This window comes from Bufo gargarizans, chromosome 4, assembly GCF_014858855.1.
Source record: "Bufo gargarizans isolate SCDJY-AF-19 chromosome 4, ASM1485885v1, whole genome shotgun sequence".
In the NCBI taxonomy this organism is placed as follows: Eukaryota; Metazoa; Chordata; class Amphibia; order Anura; family Bufonidae; genus Bufo; species Bufo gargarizans.
The window spans coordinates 291,237,089-291,262,335 of NC_058083.1; the positions used below are offsets into that span (position 1 = coordinate 291,237,089).

At 42.2% G+C, this 25,247-nt stretch overlaps 1 protein-coding gene across 3 annotated transcripts in view; it reads right to left on the reverse strand.

Moving 5' to 3' along the window:
• The window catches only part of FYN (FYN proto-oncogene, Src family tyrosine kinase), a 159,329-nt gene that overhangs the window by 29,787 nt on the left and 104,295 nt on the right, over positions 1 to 25,247 (reverse strand). For all 3 annotated transcript variants that reach the window (XM_044288684.1, XM_044288683.1, XM_044288682.1), the window contains exons 4-5: positions 9,439 to 9,696; positions 3,570 to 3,666 (exon numbers count right to left, since the gene is read on the reverse strand). In XM_044288684.1, coding sequence (XP_044144619.1) covers positions 3,570 to 3,666; positions 9,439 to 9,685 — 344 coding nt within the window. In that variant the 5' untranslated portion in view covers positions 9,686 to 9,696. The remainder of the gene's footprint in view (positions 1 to 3,569; positions 3,667 to 9,438; positions 9,697 to 25,247) is intronic.

A 25,247-nucleotide genomic window follows, 5' to 3' on the forward strand; every position in this document is an offset into this window, starting at 1 on the left:
GCAGCTTACTAGAGCATTGGAGGACTAAGGGAGTATATTTGGGCTACCTAGTAGATGACAAACAAAAATAAAGTAAAAGCAGCACTGTGTAAGGCTTCAGTATTTTGAATCCATGTCCGATCTACATTTTTGGCGGATCGCACGCCGACCCATTCTTTTCTATGGGGCTGCAAAAAATGTGGACACAGCAACACGAATATCGTCCGCATGCTGTCCTCATCCATTCGAACATGTCCTATTCTTTTCCGTTTTGCGGACAAGAATAGGTATTTCTATAATATGGACTGAGGAAAGTGCGGGATGCACACGGCCATTACCCAGTGTGCATGAGGTCTAAAAAAGATTCAGGGTACTTAATACAAGGACTAGGACCATGCAGTCCCATCAAATATCCAAACAACTGAAGAATGGCAGCACCCCCTAATAGGAAAAGTGTTTATTCAAACATTGCTAATTGGAGTGCTGCCGTACTTCAACTCTTTAGTAGAGAGCACAGGTTAAAGCGGTTCTCCGGGAATTAAGAAAATCAAAATATATAAATACCGTATTACTTTATTATAAATATATTTGCGGACCACAAAATGGCCAATGGTTGTGTGCATGATCCCTTAAAGGGAGTCTGTCACCAAGTAATTAATTGTTAAACCAGGCACAATGCCTTGCAGGGCTATCTCAGTTGAATGTAATGATACCTTCGACTTAGCAATCCATCACTTCATTCTAGAGAAAAAATACTTTCAATCCTTATAGAAATTATTTACATCAAGCTGACAGCTCCAGGGGGCGTGTCTTTTCTGCTGCAGCTCAGGAGGCGTGTCCATGCTCCCCAATCACAGCTCAGGAGGCAGTTGAAAGATGAAACTGAGCATGTGCGGCCTTCTCAGTGAGCAGGTCAAAGAAATAAGAAATTAAGTGGAGATATACAGATACACTTTACTGAATAATTTAGTAGCTATACAACATTTTTAATTACATGCAATTACAAAAGTATTCAGATCCAGGTGCCGGTCTGAAAACTGTAGAATATTTGAAGCAACAGATCGCTAAGTGAAAGGTATCATTCATTACATTCAGCTGATCTAGGCCTACAAGGTATTGTATCTGGTTTACCACTACATTTCCTGGTGCAGACTTCCTTTAAAGGGAACCTGTCACAGGGATTTTGTGCATAGAGCTGAGGACATGGGTTGCTAGATGGCCGCTAGCACATCCGCAATACCCAGTCCCCATAGCTCTTTGTGCTTTTATTGTGTAAAAAAAACCTGAGATGTGTCCTGTACGTGAGATGAGTCAGTGACAGGACTCATCTCAGGTTAATTTGCATATGTATCAAATCGTTTTTTTTACACAATAAAAGCACACAGAGCTATGGGGACTGGGTATTGCGAATGTACTAACGGCCATCTAGCAACCCATGTCCTCGGCTCTATACACAAAATCCCAGTGACAGGTTCCCTTTACTGTACAATTTATGCAAACAGGCAAATCAGGACAGTTCAACCAGAGTTGAAGAAGAAAAGTTGAGGAAGTGACCAGCAGGGCTGTGTCCATTATGCTGTGACCCCATCTACAAATGCACCATGTGTTTTCTTCTACAAAGATCATGTTTTTCAGCCTTGTCATGCATTCCACAAATATCTCAAATGTGAGAGGAACACATAAAAAGACAATTGTGAACACAGCAGTGTACGTACTGTATGCTGCACGGCTGCCAATGTCCCACAGGTGTGACATCTAAAGTTATATCAGATAGGTTAAGTAGGCAATAGGCACTGCTCCTACAGGTATGTCACAGATGTATGGCAGACCCTGGTAATGCTCAGTGGTATAGGAGAAGCTCCAAGCAATCCAGCATAAGGGTACATTCACATGACGACTGTTAAAAACAGCAAAACAGTCAATTTTTAAAGGCCATTTTTTTTCACTGATGCCTTTCTGGAAAACGGCCGTTAAAAATGGTCCCCTTCAAATGTGTGGGGGCAGTTGGGTTAGTGAAAACAGAAAAAATAGGACGTCTTTTTTTTTTTTTTTTAAGTCCATGTGAATAGAACCATAGACTGCAATTACTGCAATGGTTCTGAAGGCAGCTGTGTGACATTGTGTCAGACAGATTATCACGGCACTCAACATGAGAGATGAGTGGAAGTCTGTATTGCAGCTGCTACATGCAGGTAATACAAGTGGGAATCAGATGCAAAGTGTTAGCCATCTAAAGTTACGTCTATTTGATTTACTTTTATATGCAACATATCTATCTATCTGTCCATCCATCTTTCTTATCCCATATCCATCCATCTGCTGGTGCATCCTTCGTTTAGGCTTGGTTAGGTAGTTGAAGCTATCTTGAGGCATTTTGTACAATGAAATAATGCAGAGGAACAGGCCAGACCTGTTGTAGTCATTTTACACATGAAACGGCAGTTTGTGCACGCGGTATTCTGTGCCATGCAAGAAATAAGCAGAGGCAGACAGCCAGTGACAGCTGGCTAAAGCCTCCTTCACGCACATTTTTCTGTGCTTTTATAGTGTTTTGGGTAGCACTATTTTGTGGGACAAGTTGTATTTTTTTTTTAAATCAGATATTTTTATTCGATTTTCACAAGCATATTTAGAACAAAGGTAACCCTATTCCCCCCCACCGCAACTCCCTCCTCCTTTTGTTTAATTTTTTAAGGAGCACAGCAACAAAAAATAGTGAATTTCGATTTACATTTTTTCCTCTCTTATGGCATTCACCGTACAGCAAAAATATGATTATGTTTTAATAGTTCAGATATTTTTGAATGCGGTGGTACCAATTATGTTTACTGTTTATTTTTATATGTAAAACTGGGAAAAAGGGTGATTAGAATTTTGTGTTTTTTACATTTTTTTAAAATATTAAAACATTTTTTTTTACTGCAATTTTAGTCCCCTTAGGGGACTTGAACATCTTCTGATCACTTGTACCACAGAGTATGCTATTGCAGTCTATGGGACTTGCAACCGACTGGAGCCTAGCAATTTTGCCACAGGTATTCTGATCAGAGGGCAGAGGGCCTTCCCTGTGTCTAACGACTCAGATGCTGCGGTTGCTATTGATGGGGGCATCTGAGGGGTTACATTACTGGGAATAGAGTTATCTCCAATCCCGGCCATTGCGGCCAGGTTTCAACTGTATTACACAGCTGTCATCTGCCACATATGGAGCGGGATCACTCGCTCTGCCCACCCATGACGGATATATCCATCATGGGCTGTTAAGGGGGTTACTATTATTACATTTGTATCATTCAGTTTTTCTGGTGTTTTCCAAGCCATGTAAGAGAAGCCAATGGAAAAAATGCCAGGAAAAAACATCATGCTAAGAGAATGCTGCAAACCCCAAAAACTGCCACAAACCTCAAAACAGCTAGAAACCAAAATGTTTTGTATGTGGTGTGTTTTATATTTCACTATAGACTTTAATATAACTTCACGTTTCCTCTCTTGCTGTTGTTTTTTTCATGACTTGTAAGTTAAGCAGTGGCGCAACATGAAATGATATAAAAAAAAATTATAAAAAAAAAGAAAACCAGATCAGTACTTACGAGCTATTCAGTATCTGGAACTTCTCTCCTTTTTGAAAACTTAGGTCATCTTCCGTTCTTGCTTCATAGTCATAAAGAGCCACAAAAAGTGTAACTCCTGGGGAATGAAAGCAGATCACATATTAAGTGGCATTACTTTAGCTCATACATTAAGCAGTTCTGGCACCGATCGACGGCAGCAGTTACATATAGCTCATTCTGATTCAAGCCATATGTGATGGCTTAGTATAGCCTCTACCGGTTTCGACAGGCTCGTGCTGAACGTAATTTCTCCTTTAATCGGTGGAGACTCATTTTCTTTGCGGAGATTTTGGACTGTGTAACTATTACGTTTAACAAAGATGGAATTTAGAATCTAGGATTTTAATTCACTAAATGTTCTGCAGAAAAACGATTAGTATACTGGAGCCATTTTTTATTTTTTCTGGGTTTGGTTGTCCTGGGTAATGTCTTGGCAGCAACATTTTTGTGCAAGCACAAATTCTATTCTAGTTGGGACCATATTTATCAGAAGAATTAAAGGCTCATGTTCCATATAGTTTTACCTAAAATGAGAACATGGTTATTTATCATTGTCACCAATGTGAATAATGTCTCAGAGCCAGGAGCTACACCAGAATGGATAGTAAATTGCTAGATAAATACATCTTCTATTATTCAGGCTTGTTACTATGTTGTTGCTTTTTCTTTTTTTTTTTTTTTCTCCATGATGTTATCAAGAGTAGGATAGGCGAAGTTTCATGTTGTTTACTGGATTGTCTAGCATTAGAAAAATGTAGTGTCTGTTCCAATAGATACTTTAAAACATCTGTGCACATGTGGACATTGCATTTGTGTGCAGACATATGGTTCGTAGAATGACACAATGGATGCTGCTGATACTGGATGGAAAGTGCACTGAATACAGTCATATTCCACTATCCAGCACAGCCTGATTAGAGGGAGATAATACCATCTCTGTTTAAACTGTACAATATCTGGCCACTTCATTCATCTATCCCTTGTGCAAGCTGTAACGTATATACTAGCTGCAGTAAATCTATGTCTATAACATTGGTTATGTACATTATATTAAAGCTGGCTGATTGGTTGGTGACCTAATTAACTATCCCCCGATGGCAGACGTCAGAGGAATGAAGAATTGGCACGGCAGTTTGTTCTATTATTCTCATTGAAATTAAACATGTACTGAGCATGCAGGCTTTGTGTAGAGTCGGGAGAAATATCCTTCACCTAAAATTTAGGGCGAGCTCAAAAAGTACCCACATTTTTGTTTATAATATTGAATGGATGACTACCACCCCAACCGTCCATCAGGATTATAGCAAAAATGTATTGAAATCTGTACTTACAAAGGAGAATATAAGTAGTAATATATAAAAGGCCTTTAGTGCACATTAAAAATGTAAAAGCTCCGACTAAAAGAGGCTTTTTCCAGGCTACAGATATTGATGACCCAGCCTTAGGATAGGTCATCAATATAAGACAGGTGGGTGTCCAACACCTGGCAGTTGGTGGAAGTTTGGGAGGCCCATCCCAATATAATTGGCCAAAATGTATCTAACGTGTAACTGACCATAACAATCACCCAGATTTTAATGTTCATATTTCATATCACTTTGGAAAATGGCACAGCAACCTGATTGATAGCTATAGGCGGTTTTGAGTGTATATGTCAGGACATTAAGATAGATTGTTATCTCAGTCCTCAAATTGCCTGTATGGGAAGGATGGACAAGACAGAAGATGTAAGGAGAACCTGGAAGCCTCTGACTTTAGCCTACTTACTGTAAGAATGAGTAACTCAGCATAGAAAAAATTTAGATACCAACAATAAGGCCTCTTGCACACGACTGTATGGCTTTTTCAGTATTTTGCATCCGCAAAAAATACAGATGACGTCCGTGTGCATTTCCGTTTTTTTGCGGAACTGAACAGCTGGCCCCTGATAGAACAGTACTATCCTTGTCCGTTATGCGGACAATAATAGGACATGTTATATCCTTGAACGTAACGGAAATACGAAAACGGAGGGCATACAGAGTACCTTCCGTTTTTTTGCAGATCCATTGAAATGAATGGTTCCGTATACGGAACGCCCAAAAAAATGGAACGTAAACTGAAAAAGTAAACGTTCGTGTGCAATAGGACTAAGGCCCGTTGTGTAAAAAAAACTCTGCTCCTAATATGCCATCACTCTGCAATCTGGGTGCCATCTCTCTGTCCCCAGTATACTAACACTGTCCTCTGGCCCCTGGGTATTCCACTACTATGCCCTGTGTGTCACCACTCTGCCCCTGTATGTTGATTGTGCTAAAAAATACAATGGGCTCTAGAAAACTCCTGTTGGTAATTTCTTTGGAAGCATTTACAGGATGATAATCCTCCCACGGCACAAGATGTGGAACCCCTTCCGTGTGTTGCTTCATAGTTTTTTCTATTTTATTCTATTTTTATATATTTTGTTTGCTTCCCCCATATTTATTTTACTGACTGTATCCACACACTGACCTCCAGATAGTGATAGAAACCCCCCATTTGTGACTTAATTCTTAAAGAAGGCGGCGCAAGGCAACCTGCTCTTTACCCATGCCTGGAGCTTACATTGCTTAAAGGGAACCTGTCACCAGTTTTATGGTGTCCTAACTAAGGGCAAGATAAATAAGTGACTGATTCTCTTAGCAAAATGCTGGGTCACTTTCTTTAATTGACCCAGTCAATCTGCCAACATCTTGTATTGAAAAGCTCCAGCTGATAATGATGAGTCATGAATATTCATGAGCTCCTGACTCTCCCTGCCCACCTGCTGCTGAATGACAGTAATTTTCCATATGAATCAGCAGCAGGTGACTCAATGACATCACGCTGGACTCCAATCAGCTCATTAGCATGCGGCATGCGGCATCTTTGTGTGTATATTATGAGGTAACCATCCCACCAGTAAGTGAATACATCTAAGGCACTTTTTAGTAGTTAATGATTGTATATAATTAGTTAGATTATAATCAAATATCCACATGACAGGTTCCCTTTAATACCCTTTTGCTGGTGTAATGCAGCTTACTCTAACGCCACCCACCAATATACTTATTGCTGTTGCGAAGGACTAAAGGGAAAAAGGGTTACTGAGTAGTAGGCTCCTGTCTAAAAAAGAGTAGTAGGCTCCTGTCTAAAAAAAAAATGTTTATTGCCCCAGCACAGCCCGGCTTTCATTTCTTAAAATGCTCTGGTAAAATGAAAGCTGTGCTGATTGTTTGCTGCGGATGTTTTTGATAAATCTGCTGTGCCAAATAAAGTTTACATGTCAAACAGCACATTTATTAGAACAGTCCATGCAGGGAGATGATTGGCAGGCTGAGAAGCCTTGCCTAAGCAGTTATAGTTAGCACTGGGTATGTCAACAGGCCACTGGATAGCTGAAGAGGTTACACCATGTGACTGCTGCAGCCAAACAACGAATAAATGAGTCCTTGGCAACAGGGCTTTCCTTTTATATACTAGTATAATTCTTAATGGACCTGAAAATATAGGTGTTACTGCAGTTACCCTGGTATACCTTTTTATATCATACTCAGTCGCCCAAGAAATAATAACTATATATTTATTCTACAAGAAGATCTTATGTGTATTGGTAATATTCTTTCCATGACAAACAAAATAATAGGTCTACTAGGGCAAAAATCCATTTTTGGCTCCTTAAAGTTTTCAGGTCTTTAATATTGATGACTTATTTCATGCATGTGAATGGAAGCAGTGCTGTAGTAATCAGGAATGGCCGCTACATAGTGGATGGTGCTGTTCAATTGCCTAGTTCTGGTGGCAGAGCAGTTCCTGCAAACAGATGAATGGCAGGGGTCCAGGAATCAAACTCCCGCCTATGTTTAATTGACAACCTAAGGCTAGTTTCACACTAGCGTTCGGCTGTCCGCTCGTGAGCTCCGTTTGAAGGGGCTCACGAGCGGACCCGAACGCTTCCGTCCAGCCCTGATGCAGTCTGAATGGATGCGGATCCGCTCAGACTGCATCAGTCTGGCGGCGTTCAGCCTCCGCTCCGCTCAGCAGGCGGACACCTGAACGCTGCTTGCAGCGTTCGGGTGTCCGCCTCGCCGTGCGGAGGCGTGCGGATCCGTCCAGACTTACAATGTAAGTCAATGGGGACGGATCCGTTTGAAGATGCCACAATATGGCTCAATCTTCAAGCGGATCCGTCCCCCATTGACTTTCAATGTAAAAGTCTGGACGGATCCGCTCAGGCAAATTTCACACTTAGCTTTTTTTGCCTATATAATGCAGACGGATCCGTTCTGAACGGAGCCTCCGTCTGCATTATTATGATCGGATCCGTTCAGAACGGATCCGATCGAACGCTAGTGTGAAAGTAGCCTAACTTAAATATAAGTTGTCAATATAAAGGTCTTGGAAAACCTCTTTAAGGCCTCATGCACACGGCCGTTGTTTGGGTCCGCATCCGAGCCACCGTTTTGGCAGCTCGGATGCGGACACATTCAGTTCAATGGGGCCGCAAAAGATGCGGACAGAACTCTGTGTGCTGTCCGCATCCGTTGCCGCTGCTCCGTTCCTTGGCCCTGCAAAAAAAATAGAACATGTCCTATTCTTGTCCGTTTTGCGGAAAAGAATAGGCATTTCTACAATGGGCCGTCCATTCCGTTCCGCAAATTGCGGAAGGCACACGGACGGCTTCCGTTTTTTTGCGGATCCGCGCTTTGCGGACCGCCCAAAAAAAAAACGGCACGGTCGTGTGCATGAGGCTTAAGGCCCCATGCACACGGCCGTGTTTCACGGCCGTGTGCGGGCCGTGGAACCGCGGCCTGGATCCCTCCTGAGAGCAGGAGCGCACGGCGTCACTGGTTGCTATGACGCCGTGCGCTCCCTGCTGCCGCCACAGTACAGTAATACACTGGTATAGATCATACCAGTGTATTACTGTATTGCGGCGGCAGCAGGGAGCGCACGGCGTCATAGCAACCAGTGACGCCGTGCGCTCCTGCTCTCAGGAGGGATCCAGGCCGCGGTTCCACGGCCCGCACACGGCCGTGTGCATGGGGCCTAAGCCTGTAAGACATTTTAGCTTCATAAGCCTTCTGAATGTGACATTGGTTAGGTCATACTGGGATACAAATCTATTTTGTTTCTAGGGTTTTGAGTAAATCTAATAATTTCACCTTTCCATATGTGTCTAGTCAACAGCACTATAGAACACCAATGATACCAATATTCCAATTTTTTTCAGAGTACAGGCTTCCAACTCTGTCCTTCCTGGTTGCAGCAGCCATGGATGGTTGAAACCAAAGAAAGCAGTCAAGAGCTCTTTCTGTGACTCCCATAGAAGTAATAGGAACTACAGAAACAGAGTAGCACAGTCCTAACCAACGCTGGCCGCTACATCCAGGCAGAAGGAGGTCAGAGGAAAGGGGGCGTTCTGAGATGGGAATGTCTCTTTAAGGATTAATGGTTCTTTTAATATGTGTATTTTTCTATTTTACTCAAGCCCAAATACACCTTCCCTGAGATCTGCCACTACAATTCCATTACTGAGATTTGGGAGCTCAGAATACATACTGCCACTTTTCTCACCATGTGTTCTTACAAGTCAGACTGTAGCCAGATTCTGAACCTCAAATGTCAGAAATGATATAATCATGTAGATAAGGTGGACTTGAGCTTCAAATTGAATTCTTACACTTGTCCAGGCAAATTGTCAGTTAATGTAAAGGTTGACAAGTGTCACCAACTCTCCAGTATTTATGACAGCTCATCCCGTACTGTAGCTGTAATTGGGTCACTTGAGTTAGTGCAAAGGCTTAGGTTAGTTTGAGCCACATGAAAATGACACAAGGATTGGTCTTACCTGTTCCTCCTCTTGTACGCAAGGTTCCTGTGTGTGACGAGGAGTTCACGCCCCCAAAGACTGTAAGTCCCTGCCCTGCATTTCCATGGAAGTTGTTGTAATTTGGAATAGTGGTCACAGGGAAGCTGGGATAGTGCTGTGGAGTGGGATCTGTCCCATAGCGATACCCTAAGCTCTGAGTTAAACTGTTATCCCTCTCATCTGTCAGTTTGGTTGCATCTTTATCCTTACATTGCACACAGCCCATTATCTATATCCCTGAAAAACATAAAGATAAAACATGTTGTTAAGCAATTATGTGTCACTGTGAAACAAAGGCCTTCAGCATGGCAGGCTGCTATCACGATGATAGTAATTACATTCTGCGATACATTACTAATTCTGTTTACACAGCACGCTATCTATCCATTAGAAACCTACATACGGCATACGTACCATATACCGCTGAAGCTGTGCTGCAAATGCTATAATTCTGTACATGATATGAACACTGGACTAAAAATATGTGCCTTAGGTAACCTTAAAGATGAGCTGACCTAGAAAAGAATGTTAAAGGGAACCTGTCACCGGGATTTTGTGTATAGAGCTGAGGACATGGGTTGCTAGATGGCCGCTAGCACATCTGCAATACCCAGTCCCCATAGCTCTGTGTGTTTTTAGTGTGGGGAAAAAAAACCGATTTTATACATATGCAAATGAACCTGGGATGAGTCCTGTCTCTGAGATGAGTCAGGGACAGGACTCATCTCAGGTTAATTTGCATATGTATCAAATCGTTTTTTTTACACAATAAAAGCACACAGAGCTATGGGGACTGGGTATTGCGGAGTGCTAGCGGCCATCTAGCAACCCACGTCCTCAGCTCTATACCCAAATACCCGGTGACAGGTTCCCTTTAATATATAATATTACCGTATATTATATTTATAATATAATATGCTACACAACCCCATTCTTCTTCATTTAGAACAACATATGCTCCCATCCAGATGCCGTCTCTTTCAGGGAAGGCCAGACAATGCTAAGCCACATACTGAATCCATCACAGCAGCATGACTTTACAGAGAAGAAGAGTCCGGGTGCTGAACTGGCCTGCCTGCAGTCCAGACCTTTCACCAATAGAAAAAAATTGGGCACATGCAAAATCCAGCAAAGATGGAGGAATGTTGAGCCGCTAGAATCCTACATCACACAAGACTGATACAATATTCCTCTCCCAAAACGCCCAGTCTCCGCACATTCCAAAGGTTCACGGACTGTTGATAAAAGAAGACATGCCCCTGTCCCAACTTTCTTGAAATGCGCTGCTGCCATCAAGTTCTAAATCAGTTATTTTTTTCATGAAATGGTAAAATGTCTCACTTTCAACATCTGATATGAGCTCTATCATCTATTGTGAATAAAATATGGGTCTATGAGATTTGCAAATCATTGTATTCTGTTTTTATTTCTTTTTTTTTTTTTACATTTTATACAGCACCACAACTTTTTTGGTATTGGGATTGTATTTACTCTTACGTTTTTTTCAGTCTGCTGTATTTTCTGCATGATCCTGACATAGTTTAATCATCTGCTGATCTCTTCCGTAATCGGCTGGTGGCTAGGTAAGAGGTGGAGCTTAGCAAAGGGGGTGGGGTTTACCAATCGTTTTGTCCTACTCTGGAAAAGGGCACAGCAGGAAGGCTTCTGCTCAAGTCAGTTTTCTCACAGCCAGACAAGAAAGTGAGGAGGAAGAAGGGGGATATGGTTGAGCTTTAAGGATCCATACACGATTTTTTGAAGACATTTCTCAGTTTTAATTGTAATTTGAGACAAAATAAGAATAAAAGAAAGGATGAGAATGTAGTAAGAAAGTGCTGAGCTAAATTTTTGCATGCTTTTTCTGTGTTTTGTGTTAAGGATTATTACAAAACAAAGTTGTTTTCTACTCTACAGAGAAAACCCTTTCCTGAGCCTTCGTCTCCAGGTTTCTACTGGTACCCAAATGAAGAGAACATCTGCAGGCCAATAATGGTCTGAAGGTTGTCTACCTGTAAATATGCCATCCACACCTTAAATCTCCAATAAATATAGACTAGCCCTAGGTGAAAGAGACTCAAGTTGTGTCCACTTGATACTGTACTGAATTCTGTGAAGATATGGCAACTCAATAAAAATATAGCTCCATGAGGCACAGCAACAACCAGACTTTATGTGCCTTCAACATTCTTCAAGTGTGTTTGATACTGAGGGTAACTAATGATCTTGGGATCTGCTTAAAAGGTGTCTTGTTTCAGATTCCATGTAGTGTCCCTTTCTCAAGATCTAAATTGACGATTTTCCTGCAAAAAAGAACAACTCAGTAGACAATGCATAATACATTTGCAGCCCCAATATGATATGTGAATTACCCTTTCACACAACACAGAGAAAAGTAATCCTAAAATGTAAGCTGTGGGGTTATTACTTGCATCCACCCACTGCTTAAGGATGACAATTTTACTCTGTGCCAAGTGAAAAGCAGCCAAAGGAGTGAAATGTGTCTGCAGGAGGCACTTTGCCACGCTATATACACTAATGAACGTGGGATGAGGCAAGGGAATGTTCTGTACAAATCAGCACTCGGAGATCATGTTATTCTCTAGCAGGATGCCATCATTTACTGCCGTGAATATAGGCAAGAGCACTGACAATCATGTATAGAGGAAAATAACACCCAGATGCTACAGCACCTGCAGCGTTTACATGGCTGCGCTGTGTAGAAATGTCACGTACCAGTTATGTAGGTGTACAGAACGTGACTTTCTTTCCCTGACAAGCAAAATAGCTGCTTAGCAATGTTAACGCTGACCTGCTGGTCTCACATGTCACCCTATCTAAATGCAATGTGTGATAAAGAGAAAGATAAGGCATCTCAGAGAAGATTGATACGTATTTAGAAACACAGAAGATTGACGGCAGAAAAAAATAATCCTATCGTCTTTATATTATTTCTTATTTATCTTGGGATAGACAGTGGGGGAGATTTATCAAAGTGGTGTAAAGTAGAACTGGCTTAGTTGCCCATAGCAACCAATCAGATTCCTCTTTTCATGTTTCACAGCTCCCTTGGAAAATGAAAGGTTGAATCTGATTGGTCGCTATGGGCATCTAAGCCAGTTCTACTTTACACCAGTGTGTTTATACCATGGTTAAATTCACTCACTGTAGATTTCTCAACCACATCTGATCACAGCTTCTTCAGTGTAATAATATTTGCTGACATTGGTTTTGGTTCCCTGCAACTAGTTTCAGATTGTGCCCCCTTGTTCTTGTGATTAGTTTTTATTTAAAACACTTATTTATACCGTAAACATATTTACAGGTTTCGATCATGCTTACCCTTTTCCTTTCTTCCTCAAGGCTATACAGATTAAGTTCTTCAAGTCTTTTCTAATATGTTTTATGCCTCAGACCCTCCACCATTTTAGCTGCATTTGAACCTGTTCCATTTTAGTCTACATTCACACGAACGCATTTTGTTTCCCTGTCTGTTCCGGGTTTTTTTTGCGGACAGTACACCATGTGCTATCAATTTGCGGACCGCAAAACACGTTCGTGTGAATGTAGCCACATCCGCCGTTTTGGTGGCGCGGATGTGGACCCATTAATTTCAATGAGGCTGCAAAAGATGCGGACAGCACTCTGTGTGCTGCCCGCATCCGTGGCTCCGTTCCGCGGCCCTGCTAAAAAAATATAACATGTCCTATTCTTGTCCGCGCTTTGCGGACAAGAATAGGCATTTATATTGCCGGCGCCCGTTTTGTTCCGCAAATTGTGGAAGGCAACACGGGCGCCTTCAGTTTTTTGCGGATCCGCTGTTTGTGGACCGCAAAAAACGGCACGGTCATGTGCATGAGGCCTAATCCACATATTTTTATAGGTGGGGTCTCCAGAACTGTAGACAGTATTCAGGTGTGGTCTCACTAGCGCTCTAGTATATATTCTTTTTATAACGTCAACTTATGAAAATATAGCTGTCATGCACTAGGATGTGTCTCAGCTTGGCTATGCTGAGGGTTGGTACTAGTTAAGGCCACATTCACACAACCATAAGTGTTTTGTGGTCCACAAACTGTGGATGCACAATACTTAGTTACCGGATGTGTGCACGCCGCATCACCCATCTGACCTAAGGATAGGTCACCAATATTGAAGTCCCAGAAAACCCCTTTCATTTTCTGCCTGTTATCTTTGTGGTGACATGTTGTTATGAACTTGGGTGGTCTCAATATGTGGACTACTTATTTTTATATAAATAAGCTCTTCGGCATTTATAACAGAGGATGCTGGAGAATTACTTGCCAGCAATCTACAGTGCATTTTGTTAGCTACTTGTGCAAAAGTAAATAAATAAATAAATAAATGTTCCAATCAAGTTTTCCCCATCAATATGCACTCAATCCCACATAATGAGGAAATGAAAAAAGAATTTCAAAAAATGTTTTCTAATGTATTAAAAAAAGAAAAACTTAAATGCTATCACATTAGAAATTTAGCTCTAGGGGTCTCCTTTTTCTCTTGAGATATTTCTAGACCTTGATTAGAGTCCATCAGTGGTAAATTGTGTTGATTGGACATTACTTAGAAAGACATGGCCCTGTCTATATAAGGTCTCCCTCATTTTTAGATAGAAGAGGTTTGAATCAACCAAGACTCTTCCTGGAGCTAGCCTCCCCACCAAACTAAATAATTGGGGGAGAAGGGCCTTGATAGGAAAGGTGACAAGAACCCAATGATCACTCTAGCAGAGTCCCAAGATCTTGTGTTCAGAGGGGACAAACTTCCAGAAGGTCAACTCACTGCAGCACTCTACCAATAAGGGCTATATGGCACAGTGGTCAGAAAGAAACCTCTCCTCAGTAAAAGACACATGAAAGCCCACCTGCAGTTTGCAAAAAGCACCTATAGGACTCTCAGACTGTGAGAAATAAGATTCACTGGTCGGATAAAACCAAGGTTGAACTGTCTGGCCTCAATTCTAAGCATCATATCTGGAGGAACAATGCACTGCTCATCATCTGCCCAGTACCATCCCTACAATTAAGGGCTCGTTCACATGAACGTATTTTGTATTCCGTATATGGGCTGTTTTCTGCGTTCCGCATATGGTCTGTATACGGAACCATTCATTTCAATGGGTCCGCAAAAGATGCGAACAAGTCCTGTCCTATTCTTGTCCGTTTTGCGGATAAGAATAGGCATTTCTATAATGGGCCTCCTGTTCTGTTCCGCAAATTGCGGAAGGCAAACGGGCAGCATCCGGTTATGGAAAGCCTGAAAATAATTGTCCACTGACGGTTCCCATCCAACCAAGCTTGAGAGCATCTGCAGAGAAGAATGTCAGAAAATCTACAAATCCAGGTGTGCAAACCTTGTGGCATCATACCCACGAAGGCTGTAAGCTGTAATCTCTGCCAGAGGTGCTTCAAGTACTGTAAAGGGTGTAAATATTTGTCATTGCAAGATTTTAGTTTTTCCTTTTCAGTAAATTAGCAAAGATTTAGAAAATTATGGGGCACATTTATTAAGACAAGCATTTTAGATGCCAGTCTTAAGGAGCCCTATACCTGGGGTGTAACCGCCGGAGTTATGAAGAGACGCCGAAATAACTTTGGTGGATCCACCACCGCTTCTAAATGTAATATGGCTTCCTAGCTGTCTTACATTTAGACCAATTTCTACGAACAGGTGTAGAAAATGTTAAATGTCGGTCCGTCCCCTTTCCCGACACACTCACCTTTTTAGACCTGTTAGCGGGGAGAAGTCGCAGATTGCGCCACAAAGAACTTTTGTGCCGCAATCTGCACCAGAAATATGTCTAATTTAGGCGTATTTCTGTTTAAAAAATGACTCCCTATGTTTTCACTTTTGCATTATGGGGTAGTCAGTGCCAGTTGCGTAACTAGAAATGAATGGGCCCCACAGCAAATTTTTGAACAGGGCCCCACAGCAAATTTTTGAACAGGCCCCCCCAAGAAACTTTTTCGCAACCCCCTCCTCCCGTGTAAGATCGTTCTCTCAGACGAGGCCCAGCAGCCGCTCCATCCGTTTCCTACAGTATCACTATTTATAATGTCATTGTGTAATACTGTTGCACTGACTATAAAATCTTTTAGTCCTCCTCCTGGTTTCGGGCCCCAAAGCAGCAGCTTCCCCTATAGCTACGCCCCCCTGGTGAGTGCAGAATGATGGGGGAAAACTAGATTTTTTTCATTTTGGCACAGATCAACAATCTAAAAAATGGAAAAAACGTGAAAAGGGTCTGAAGACTTTCCGAATATATAGCATTCCCCTGTTTTGTGTTTCCACATGGATCTTAGCAGATGGTCTTATAGGGTAGTCATTAATTGTCATTTGGCAACACCTCACTATGACATCACTATGTGTTATCTGTTCTTCTAAAAATGTGGGTGTCCGCGATTAGTTAACCATGGCTAGTTTCTTCCAGATAGAGCATCTGGTATAGCTCCACTAAAGTAAATAAGGCTGAGCTGCAATACCACATGCGTGGACTGCTGTGGGGCTGTTTCTAGAAAACCTCAGCCGTGTTTTTCTAATCCTGGACAACCCTATTAAGTTTTCATCCAGAATTAAAAGAAGAAAATAAAAGCTGATTTTTATTTATTTTCAGAAAAACACCACATTTGTCAATGGACTGTGTATGTTCTAGGAGTCCAGCCTCAAGTGAGTTACAATGTCAGATAGAAACTATGGACAAGTGTGGTGTGTTTCTATAATTCTGGACAATCCTTTTAATCCAGAGAGTCACTACATTGCACATAAATTCAACCTTCATATCTCTGCATCCATATGCATGACATCCTTTCTTTGGACTGTTAGCGATCCATAAAATAAATCAGCAAGCAGAAATAAAGGGACTGGTCTTTTCAGGAGCCATGCATAATGGGGGACACAAAACTGGTGTAAAGGAAAACTGGCTTAGTTGCCTACAGCAACCATTTAGATTCCACCTTTCATATGCCAAAGGAGCTCAGAAAAATAAAGGGTAGAATGTGATTGGTTGCTATGGGCAACTAGGCCAGTTTTTTTTTACACCAGTTTTGATAAATGTCCCCCAGTGAGTCATAGATGTACACAGAAGCCATATAGCTATCCACTTAGAATAACTTACAAATTAGCATAGAGATTCTCAGACACTGACAGACCAGTCTTACATGCGTGACCGGACAACTGGAGCAGTCTCTCAAAGCAAAACCACAACAGGAAATCTTGAGGGCAACTGTGAGAATTGCCTGAATGTCTGCTCATCCCCTTAAAACATTCAGTTAGACCTCAATTTAAACTTTATAGCAAGGATTGCACAAGTAGGCCCATTGTATAACTGTGTGGAAGAGTTTACCGGTCAAAAAAACTATAAAACATAATTCACTGTTTAGTTTAATATTAGACCCTAATGTAAGTCATTTGGATTGACACAATTGTGATGCTAAGGTACCAAGTGTCTAAGTACTAATGGAAAGAGTGACTGTCTCTAAGCGCTGTGTAGCATATTATAAATTCATCAGCAAGGTTGTGGAACATCAAGAAAATACGTTTGGGCTACAACTGTCCTCACTACTGTAAGTCACAAGGAGTACGGGCAGCCACATGGCTAATGCTGTTGCCCTGCAGTTCTGAGTCCGAATTCACCAGTCCTGACATGTCTGTTTTAATAGTTTCATGCATTCCCTATGTAATAACAATTCTGGAACATCAATTCTTATGGCTCTATGGTGTGCCATTCCTTTATTATTCCTGCTAGAAGTTATGAATGAATTGCTAGCAGTCTGCAGAAAGGGTACAGAGGGAGGTAACCAGTTGGTGGGTGCACCTGCACAGTCTGACTCTATCCAATCAATGCTGCCATTTTCAGACTGTGCAGGCACCCCCCCAACTGGTTACCACCCCACTGTACCCTTACTGCAGACTGCTAGCATATCACTCATAACTTCTAGTAGGAATAATAAAGGAATGACACAACATACAGGCATAAGAATAGATGCTCCAGAATTGTTATTACATGGGGAATGCATGTAGCTATTAAAATTGGCACGTCAGGAGTTGACCTAATATGATAACAGGTCAACACCCCTGCTGTATGGCGGCGCATACAGCAGAGGTCCGGCTATCAGTCACTGCCGGACCCTGCAGCTGATTAGGAGGCGCAGCTCCTGCACCCGCCCGTTCAGCATGCCATAGTACTAAGGTGCTGGTATTTAAGCCAGAGCAGCCACCGCTGGTAGGGAACGGGTTTATCTTTATTTGGCTTCATGTAAAAATACATCTCCACAAGGAAAGCGGTACGCAACCAAAGCGTTTCAATCTAACAGATCTTAGTCAGGATGGGACCAATAATCTCAGGATCTCACTAAGGCCTCATGCACACAAACTTATTTTGTTTCCGTGTCCGTGTCCGACACCGCGTGCTGTCCGCATCAGTATGTCCGTTCCGTTGCTCCGCCCAAAAATTGTGCATGTCCTATTTTTTTCTAGTTTGCGGACAAGGATAGGCATTATTACAATGGATCCGCAAAAAAAAAACTGATCCGCAAAGAAAAAACGGATGCCATACGGGATGTCCATGCGGACCGCAAAACACGTACGGTTGTGTTCATGTAGAGGGTTCATTCACACTTCAGTATTTTTACCTTTCCAGACGTTCCTTTTTTTTGCGGATCCGTTTTTCCGTACAACCTTCCGTTTTTTTCACTAAAGTGCTTCCGAATCCGTTCTGTGTTTCCGTTATTCCGTTTTTTTGTTTTGTTTTTTTCATCCATTTTCCTGTCAACGGATCCACAAAATCGGATGACATTCGGATGGTTTCGTGCATGTCATCCGCATTTATGCGGATCCATTGACTTGAATGGACAATGGACCCGAAAAACGGACAGAAAGTAGGACAAGCTTAATTTTTTTTCAGGATCCGCATACTCGAAATTAGGAAAACGGAATGGATTCCGTGATTCGGACAGCACTATGATTGGTGTCCACATTTTTGCAGAGGCAATTGAAATGAATGGATCCGAAAAAAAAAATCTGATTTAAATCGGAACGGAAACGGAGTGTTATAACGGACGTGTGAATGGACCCTAATCCTGAGATCATTGGTCCCATCTCTCCATCAGAATAGGGAACATGGGACCAATGATCTCAGGATTAATGGGGTTCACAGCGCTCTGACCCCCACTAATCAGTTAGTTATTCCCTACCCCTTTAATAACTTTCATAGACGCCCATGTAACATCTGGATCTGGCATGTGTTGCCTAAATTAAATGTGTCACCAAAAATCTGTTTTTATTTTCTAATTACAGATAGTTTTATTCTATTTCCTGAACCTGATTATAGGGGCGGTGATCATGTGTGAGCTGTTCTAAACCGCATTTAGAAAGCATTAAGAAAATTGTTTTACAGCAGCCACATGGGTCACAGACACAGTGCTCTGGATCTGACTCTATGGGAGCGTTTTCTAGGCATTCTCTTTGACCTGTGCAGAGGCCATTGCACAAAAACAAAAAGAAAAGATAACCTTTGTGTCAGGATCACCTTCTTAGGTTCAGGATGGGTGCCTGCAGAGTCACGCAGGACTTCCCTCTGTCAGCTCTCTCCTCATCAGAAACTAATCAATGTTAGCTGCCACCACTCATTATATCCGGTAATAACGCCCAAGTATACTCTACAATTAGCATTCACAGGTTAATAAATCAATATAGGTAACGCTTCTTCTAAGGTCATGGACCCGTTAGAATACAAGACTCTTGTTTAAGTGAGGTTTTTATATAGAAAAAAGGACAGTGCGTACAAACAATGGGGTTATTGTAGAAAATACAACATAAAATACATAGACATATAATGCAACATAACAGTTTTGAAAATAAAAGGGATTAAAACAGAACTTAATACAGTACGCAATGGAAAAGTCCGATTGCCTGAGGAAGCACAAATATCGTCAGTCCATCAAGCTAGTGATCCCCAAAGAAATGACAGTTTTCTATCCTGCACATGTGTTAAAAAGGATCAGCAATATTGTTTGGTCACGTGCCGCATCGGATAATGTGACTGCTGAGGACAACAACTGGATGCAGCAGTGCATGTGACCACAGATGGAGCATCACACTTCTGGTCACACATCCAGCAGGGATGGCAGCACTACTGCTGGAATGGAGCGGCATTCAAAAGGGGATTGTCTTATTGTCTTTATTTTAAATACTTTCTGGCCCCTTTATTTTTTTCTTATTTCAACGCTTTATCATTTTAATATTTAACCTGGAATGGTTTGTGTCTACAGTCATGTTCAGACTACATAGTTAGCCATACAGTGATAGAAATATAGCTAGTTAGCCATACATGTAGATTTTTTAGGGCAGATATCTTAGATTTTGACAGGAGGTGGGTGAAAGAAGAATAGTGTATTCTATGCATACATGGTGACAGCATCGTTTTTTTACCCATAGGCTGCTTTCACACAATCCGTTTTTGAACTGTGATTTTCATCAGTGATTATGAGCTAAAACCAGGAGTGGAGCCTACACAAAGATAAGGAAGAATGGAAAGAGTTCCTTCCTCCTGTTCTGTGTTTTGGACCTGTACCTGGTTTCGGATCACAATCACTGAAGGAAATCACTGATCAAACACTGACCAAACACTGGGCCTCATTTATCAAAACTGTCTAACCAATCAGAGCTCACCCCTTCATTTATTAAAGTGTTCTGAAAAATGAAAGGTGAGCTCTGATAGGTTGCTATGGGCAACTAAGACAGTTTTCCTGGTAGACAGTTTTGATAAATGAGGCCCACTGTCTGTATGAAAGAGGCCCTAGCTGGGTATGCTTGTGAGGCAGATGTCTGTTGGACTATAGCTATCCTTTAAAACACCAAATTTATATGGAAGAAAAAAAGAAAAAGATTCCAAACGAAATGCTGCAGTTGAATCTGCTGAACATAAATATGACTTAATTCATGTGCAAAATATTTGTATAAGAAAGTGAAATATCTTACAGCTACACAAGAAGATAAATGAACACCACAAAACAAGTAAACAAGGAGGTAAGATGCTACCACCTACATGCTGTGTTTCTAAATGTCCCTTCTCATAGGTTTTAGGTAGAAGAGCTATTTACTGCACATGGAGAATTCTCAAGGGATCCTCTATAATAAGATGGTTTGGGAGCTGACTGCGACCTGCGCTTGTGATGCCGATATCAAAACCCAGTCTTTGTCTAAAGGGTAATCACAACAACACTCCAAAGCCATACTGATAGGGACCTTAGATTGTGAGCCCCATTGGGGACAGTTGGATGCTAATGTCTGTAAAGCGCTGCAGAATATGTCAGCGCTATATAAGTGCATAAAATAAATAAATAAATATATGCCATGGACAGCACATAAACCAGCAGTGAAAAGAATCTCTTGGTAGTTGTAGGATTCATTTCACTGTGCAAGAGAATGAAACATGTTAGACAATAAATGCTAATTTAATTTACAATCAAAACTACATTGCTAGTTGTGTTGATATACAAACAGAGGAAAGAGACCCCAACACTGTTCACTGACCACTGTATGTGTACTGCTATAGGACCCCCAGCACTTTTCACTGACCACTGTATGTGTACTGCTATAGGACCCCCCCCCCCAACAGGTTTCTATGGGCAACTGCTTCTATAGGACCCCCAGCACTGTTCACTGACCACTGTATGTGTACTGCTATAGGACCCCCAGCACTCTTCACTGACCACTGTATGTGTACTGCTATAGGACCCCCAGCACTCTTCACTGACCATTGTATGTGTACTGCTATAGGACCCCCAGCACTGTTCACTGACCACTGTATGTGTACTGCTATAGGACCCCCAGCACTGTTCACTGACCACTGTATGTGTACTGCTATAGGACCCCCAGCACTCTTCACTGACCACTGTATGTGTACTGCTATAGGACCCCCAGCACTCTTCACTGACCATTGTATGTGTACTGCTATAGGACCCCCAGCACTGTTCACTGACCACTGTATGTGTACTGCTATAGGACCCCCAGCACTCTTCACTGACCACTGTATGTGTACTGCTATAGGACCCCCAGCACTGTTCACTGACCATTGTATGTGTACTGCTATAGGACCCCCAGCACTGTTCACTGACCACTGTATGTGTACTGCTATAGGACCCCCAGCACTCTTCACTGACCACTGTATGTGTACTGCTATAGGACCCCCAGCACTGTTCACTGACCACTGTATGTGTACTGCTATAGGACCCCCAGCACTCTTCACTGACCACTGTATGTGTACTGCTATAGGACCCCCAGCACTCTTCACTGACCACTGTATGTGTACTGCTATAGGACCCCCAGCACTCTTCACTGACCACTGTATGTGTACTGCTATAGGACCCCCAGCACTCTTCACTGACCACTGTATGTGTACTGCTATAGGACCCCCAGCACTGTTCACTGACCACTGTATGTGTACTGCTTCAGGACCCCCATCACTCTTCACTGACCACTGTATGTGTACTGCTATAGGACCCCCAGCACTGTTCACTGACCACTGTATGTGTACTGCTATAGGACCCCCAGCACTCTTCACTGACCATTGTATGTGTACTGCTATAGGACCCCCAGCACTGTTCACTGACCACTGTATGTGTACTGCTATAGGACCCCCAGCACTCTTCACTGACCACTGTATGTGTACTGCTATAGGACCCCCAGCACTGTTCACTGACCACTGTATGTGTACTGCTATAGGACCCCCAGCACTCTTCACTGACCACTGTATGTGTACTGCTATAGGACCCCCAGCACTCTTCACTGACCACTGTATGTGTACTGCTATAGGACCCCCAGCACTCTTCACTGACCACTGTATGTGTACTGCTATAGGACCCCCAGCACTCTTCACTGACCACTGTATGTGTACTGCTATAGGACCCCCATCACTCTTCACTGACCACTGTATGTGTACTGCTATAGGACCCCCAGCACTCTTCACTGACCACTGTATGTGTACTGCTATAGGACCCCCAGCACTCTTCACTGACCACTGTATGTGTACTGCTATAGGACCCCCAGCACTATTCACTGACCACTGTATGTGTACTGCTATAGGACCCCCAGCACTGTTCACTGACCACTGTATGTGTACTGCTATAGGACCCCCAGCACTCTTCACTGACCACTGTATGTGTACTGCTATAGGACCCCCAGCACTCTTCACTGACCACTGTATGTGTACTGCTATAGGACCCCCAGCACTGTTCACTGACCACTGTATGTGTACTGCTATAGGACCCCCAGCACTCTTCACTGACCACTGTATGTGTACTGCTATAGGACCCCCAGCACTGTTCACTGACCACTGTATGTGTACTGCTATAGGACCCCCATCACTCTTCATTGACCACTGTATGTGTACTGCTATAGGACCCCCAGCACTCTTCACTGACCACTGTATGTGTTCTGCTATAGGACCCCCAGCACTCTTCACTGACCATGTATGTGTACTGCTATAGGACCCCCCCAACAGGTTGCTATGGGCAACTGCTTCTATCGGACTCCCAGCACTCTTCACTGACCATGTATGTGTACTGCTATAGGATCCCCAGAACTCTTCACTGACCATTTTATATTTTCTGCCATGGTTTCTTCCCCCAGGCCATAAAACAAATGAGAACAATGGGGGTCATTTATCAAACTGGTGTATACTAGTAGAACTGGCTTAGTTGCCCTTAGCAACCAATCAGATTCCACATTTCATTTTTGACAGCTCCTTTGGAAAATGAAAGGTGGAATCTGATTGGTTGCTATGGGCAACTAAGCCAGTTCTACTTTACACCAGTTTGATAAATGACCCCATATATGTATTCATCACAGTATTTTGTCTGTCTGTCCTAGATTTACTCAATGTAGTATATAACACCTGGAAAAGCAGTGATCTATTTTTAAGGTCTTGAAATCAAGACAGAAAGAAAGAGAACATCATTATTAATCAGTTATTACTGAAATCTTGCTTTAGAATAGTTTTTCATGCTTGAAAGTAATATTCATCCACCCCAAATTTCGGTAAAAATGGGAACGCAGCCTTTTGAACAGATGCTCCTTATTAGTTACACAAAGAGACAATGACCTTCCCATGACGACTGCACAAATAAGCTGGACAAGATAAAACCCACAATGTGCGCAGCGGCTGTGCTCACTTCAGTGGAGTTCAGCAATAATGTAACATTTGTAAATGTCTGGCAGAACTACTATATTTCAGGCTTTTCTACCAAACTTATAACCCAGCAGAAAAGTTTCATGTACAAAATGTCATACAATAAAACCCGCCACCCAAAATCTATGTAATAAATGCTATTATATAATGCTTCAAATGCACTTTTCACTTTCGTGTTAAAACGCTAAAAAGTGTGTGTTCAGGAGCCCTAAAGAAAAAAAATGTAGGCAGTCCTGTGGACAATTCCTACATTTCCTACAACATCTTCTTCAACTGGTTCAGGCCCATGCTATTTTGGGTCTTAAGGACCAGATACAGTTTAGCCATTTTTAATAGGTACTGGTTTAATGGCTATACCTTTTTTTTATTTCTGTTTCATTATCAGTTTTTTTGTGGTATTTGTGGTGACCCTTGCAGTTGTCCTTATCCACATTTTTGCATTTTTTAAAAAAAAAAATCTGACTTTTACTTTTGAAAAATAAAAAAAAATCCAACACATTCTAGTTAACTTCTCTGGTAATCATTCAGAGTTACCCTAATGTTGGGCTTTTTAATTTGTGTTAATTATTCATTATTTTATATACCAATACATTTGATGTCTTATATATACCAATACATTTGTTGTCTCTTTTAGGGCGTTGTGATACAGTGTTACCACAATAATTGGTAGGGACGGTCTTTTTTATTTTTATAGTCTACCTCACAAAAAAGGAGGTAACAGAATCTCTTTAAAGAGGACCTTTCACCTGGAAAAACATTGTGAATTAAGTATCCTGACATATACAGCGGCGCTGTCACCACCAGTCATCTGAGAAGCTCTGTCAGACGTTCTTCAGAACCTCCTGCTTGAGGTTCCTTTTGTTTTGCTTTCGTTTTCTCATCTCGTTAGCCTCTCTCAGCTGTCATGTAGTTGCACTGATTGCATCCCTTTAAATGCCTTCCCATACTGCATCACTTTGCGGTTTATACAACTTCCTGGAGTGTGTGCATGCTGGATGCTACTACTGAGTCTTCTACAGATAAGTTTTGTTCATTCATTTGTGTTTTCCTGTTTGCTGGATCCCAGATGACCCTGACTCCCTCCGTGTCAAGTGTAGGGAGCCGGTGGTCGTGTCCCCTCACTATTATAGGGTGTTCAGGTGTTATACAGTCGAGGAACGAGGATATGCGATCATCTACCATTGAGATTTTTGCATAGGCTGAGCAGTTAGGGAGAGAGCCAGGTCTGTTGCAGGGCTTTCCCTTTGGTTCCTTAGTTTTGGATCCAGTCAGTCGGATCTTCATTTTGTGTCTTCTAGTTTTCTGTACACCTTCCGTGACAGGCGTCCAAGGATCTCACTGCACTTACTATTATCCCTGGGCACCGCTCCGTTCTCCCGCTATGCCCTCCGGTATGTTCGGGACTTGGTTATAGTAGGAGGAGACTGCCCTTGTTCTGCTGGGCGTCTCCTCCTCCTAGGCTGTAGCGCTGGCCAATCGCAGCGCAGAGCTCACAGCCTGGGAGAAAAAAACCTCCTAGGAGGAGGAGACGCCCAGCAGAACAAGGGCAGACTCCGCCTACTATAACCAAGAGTCCTAAGTC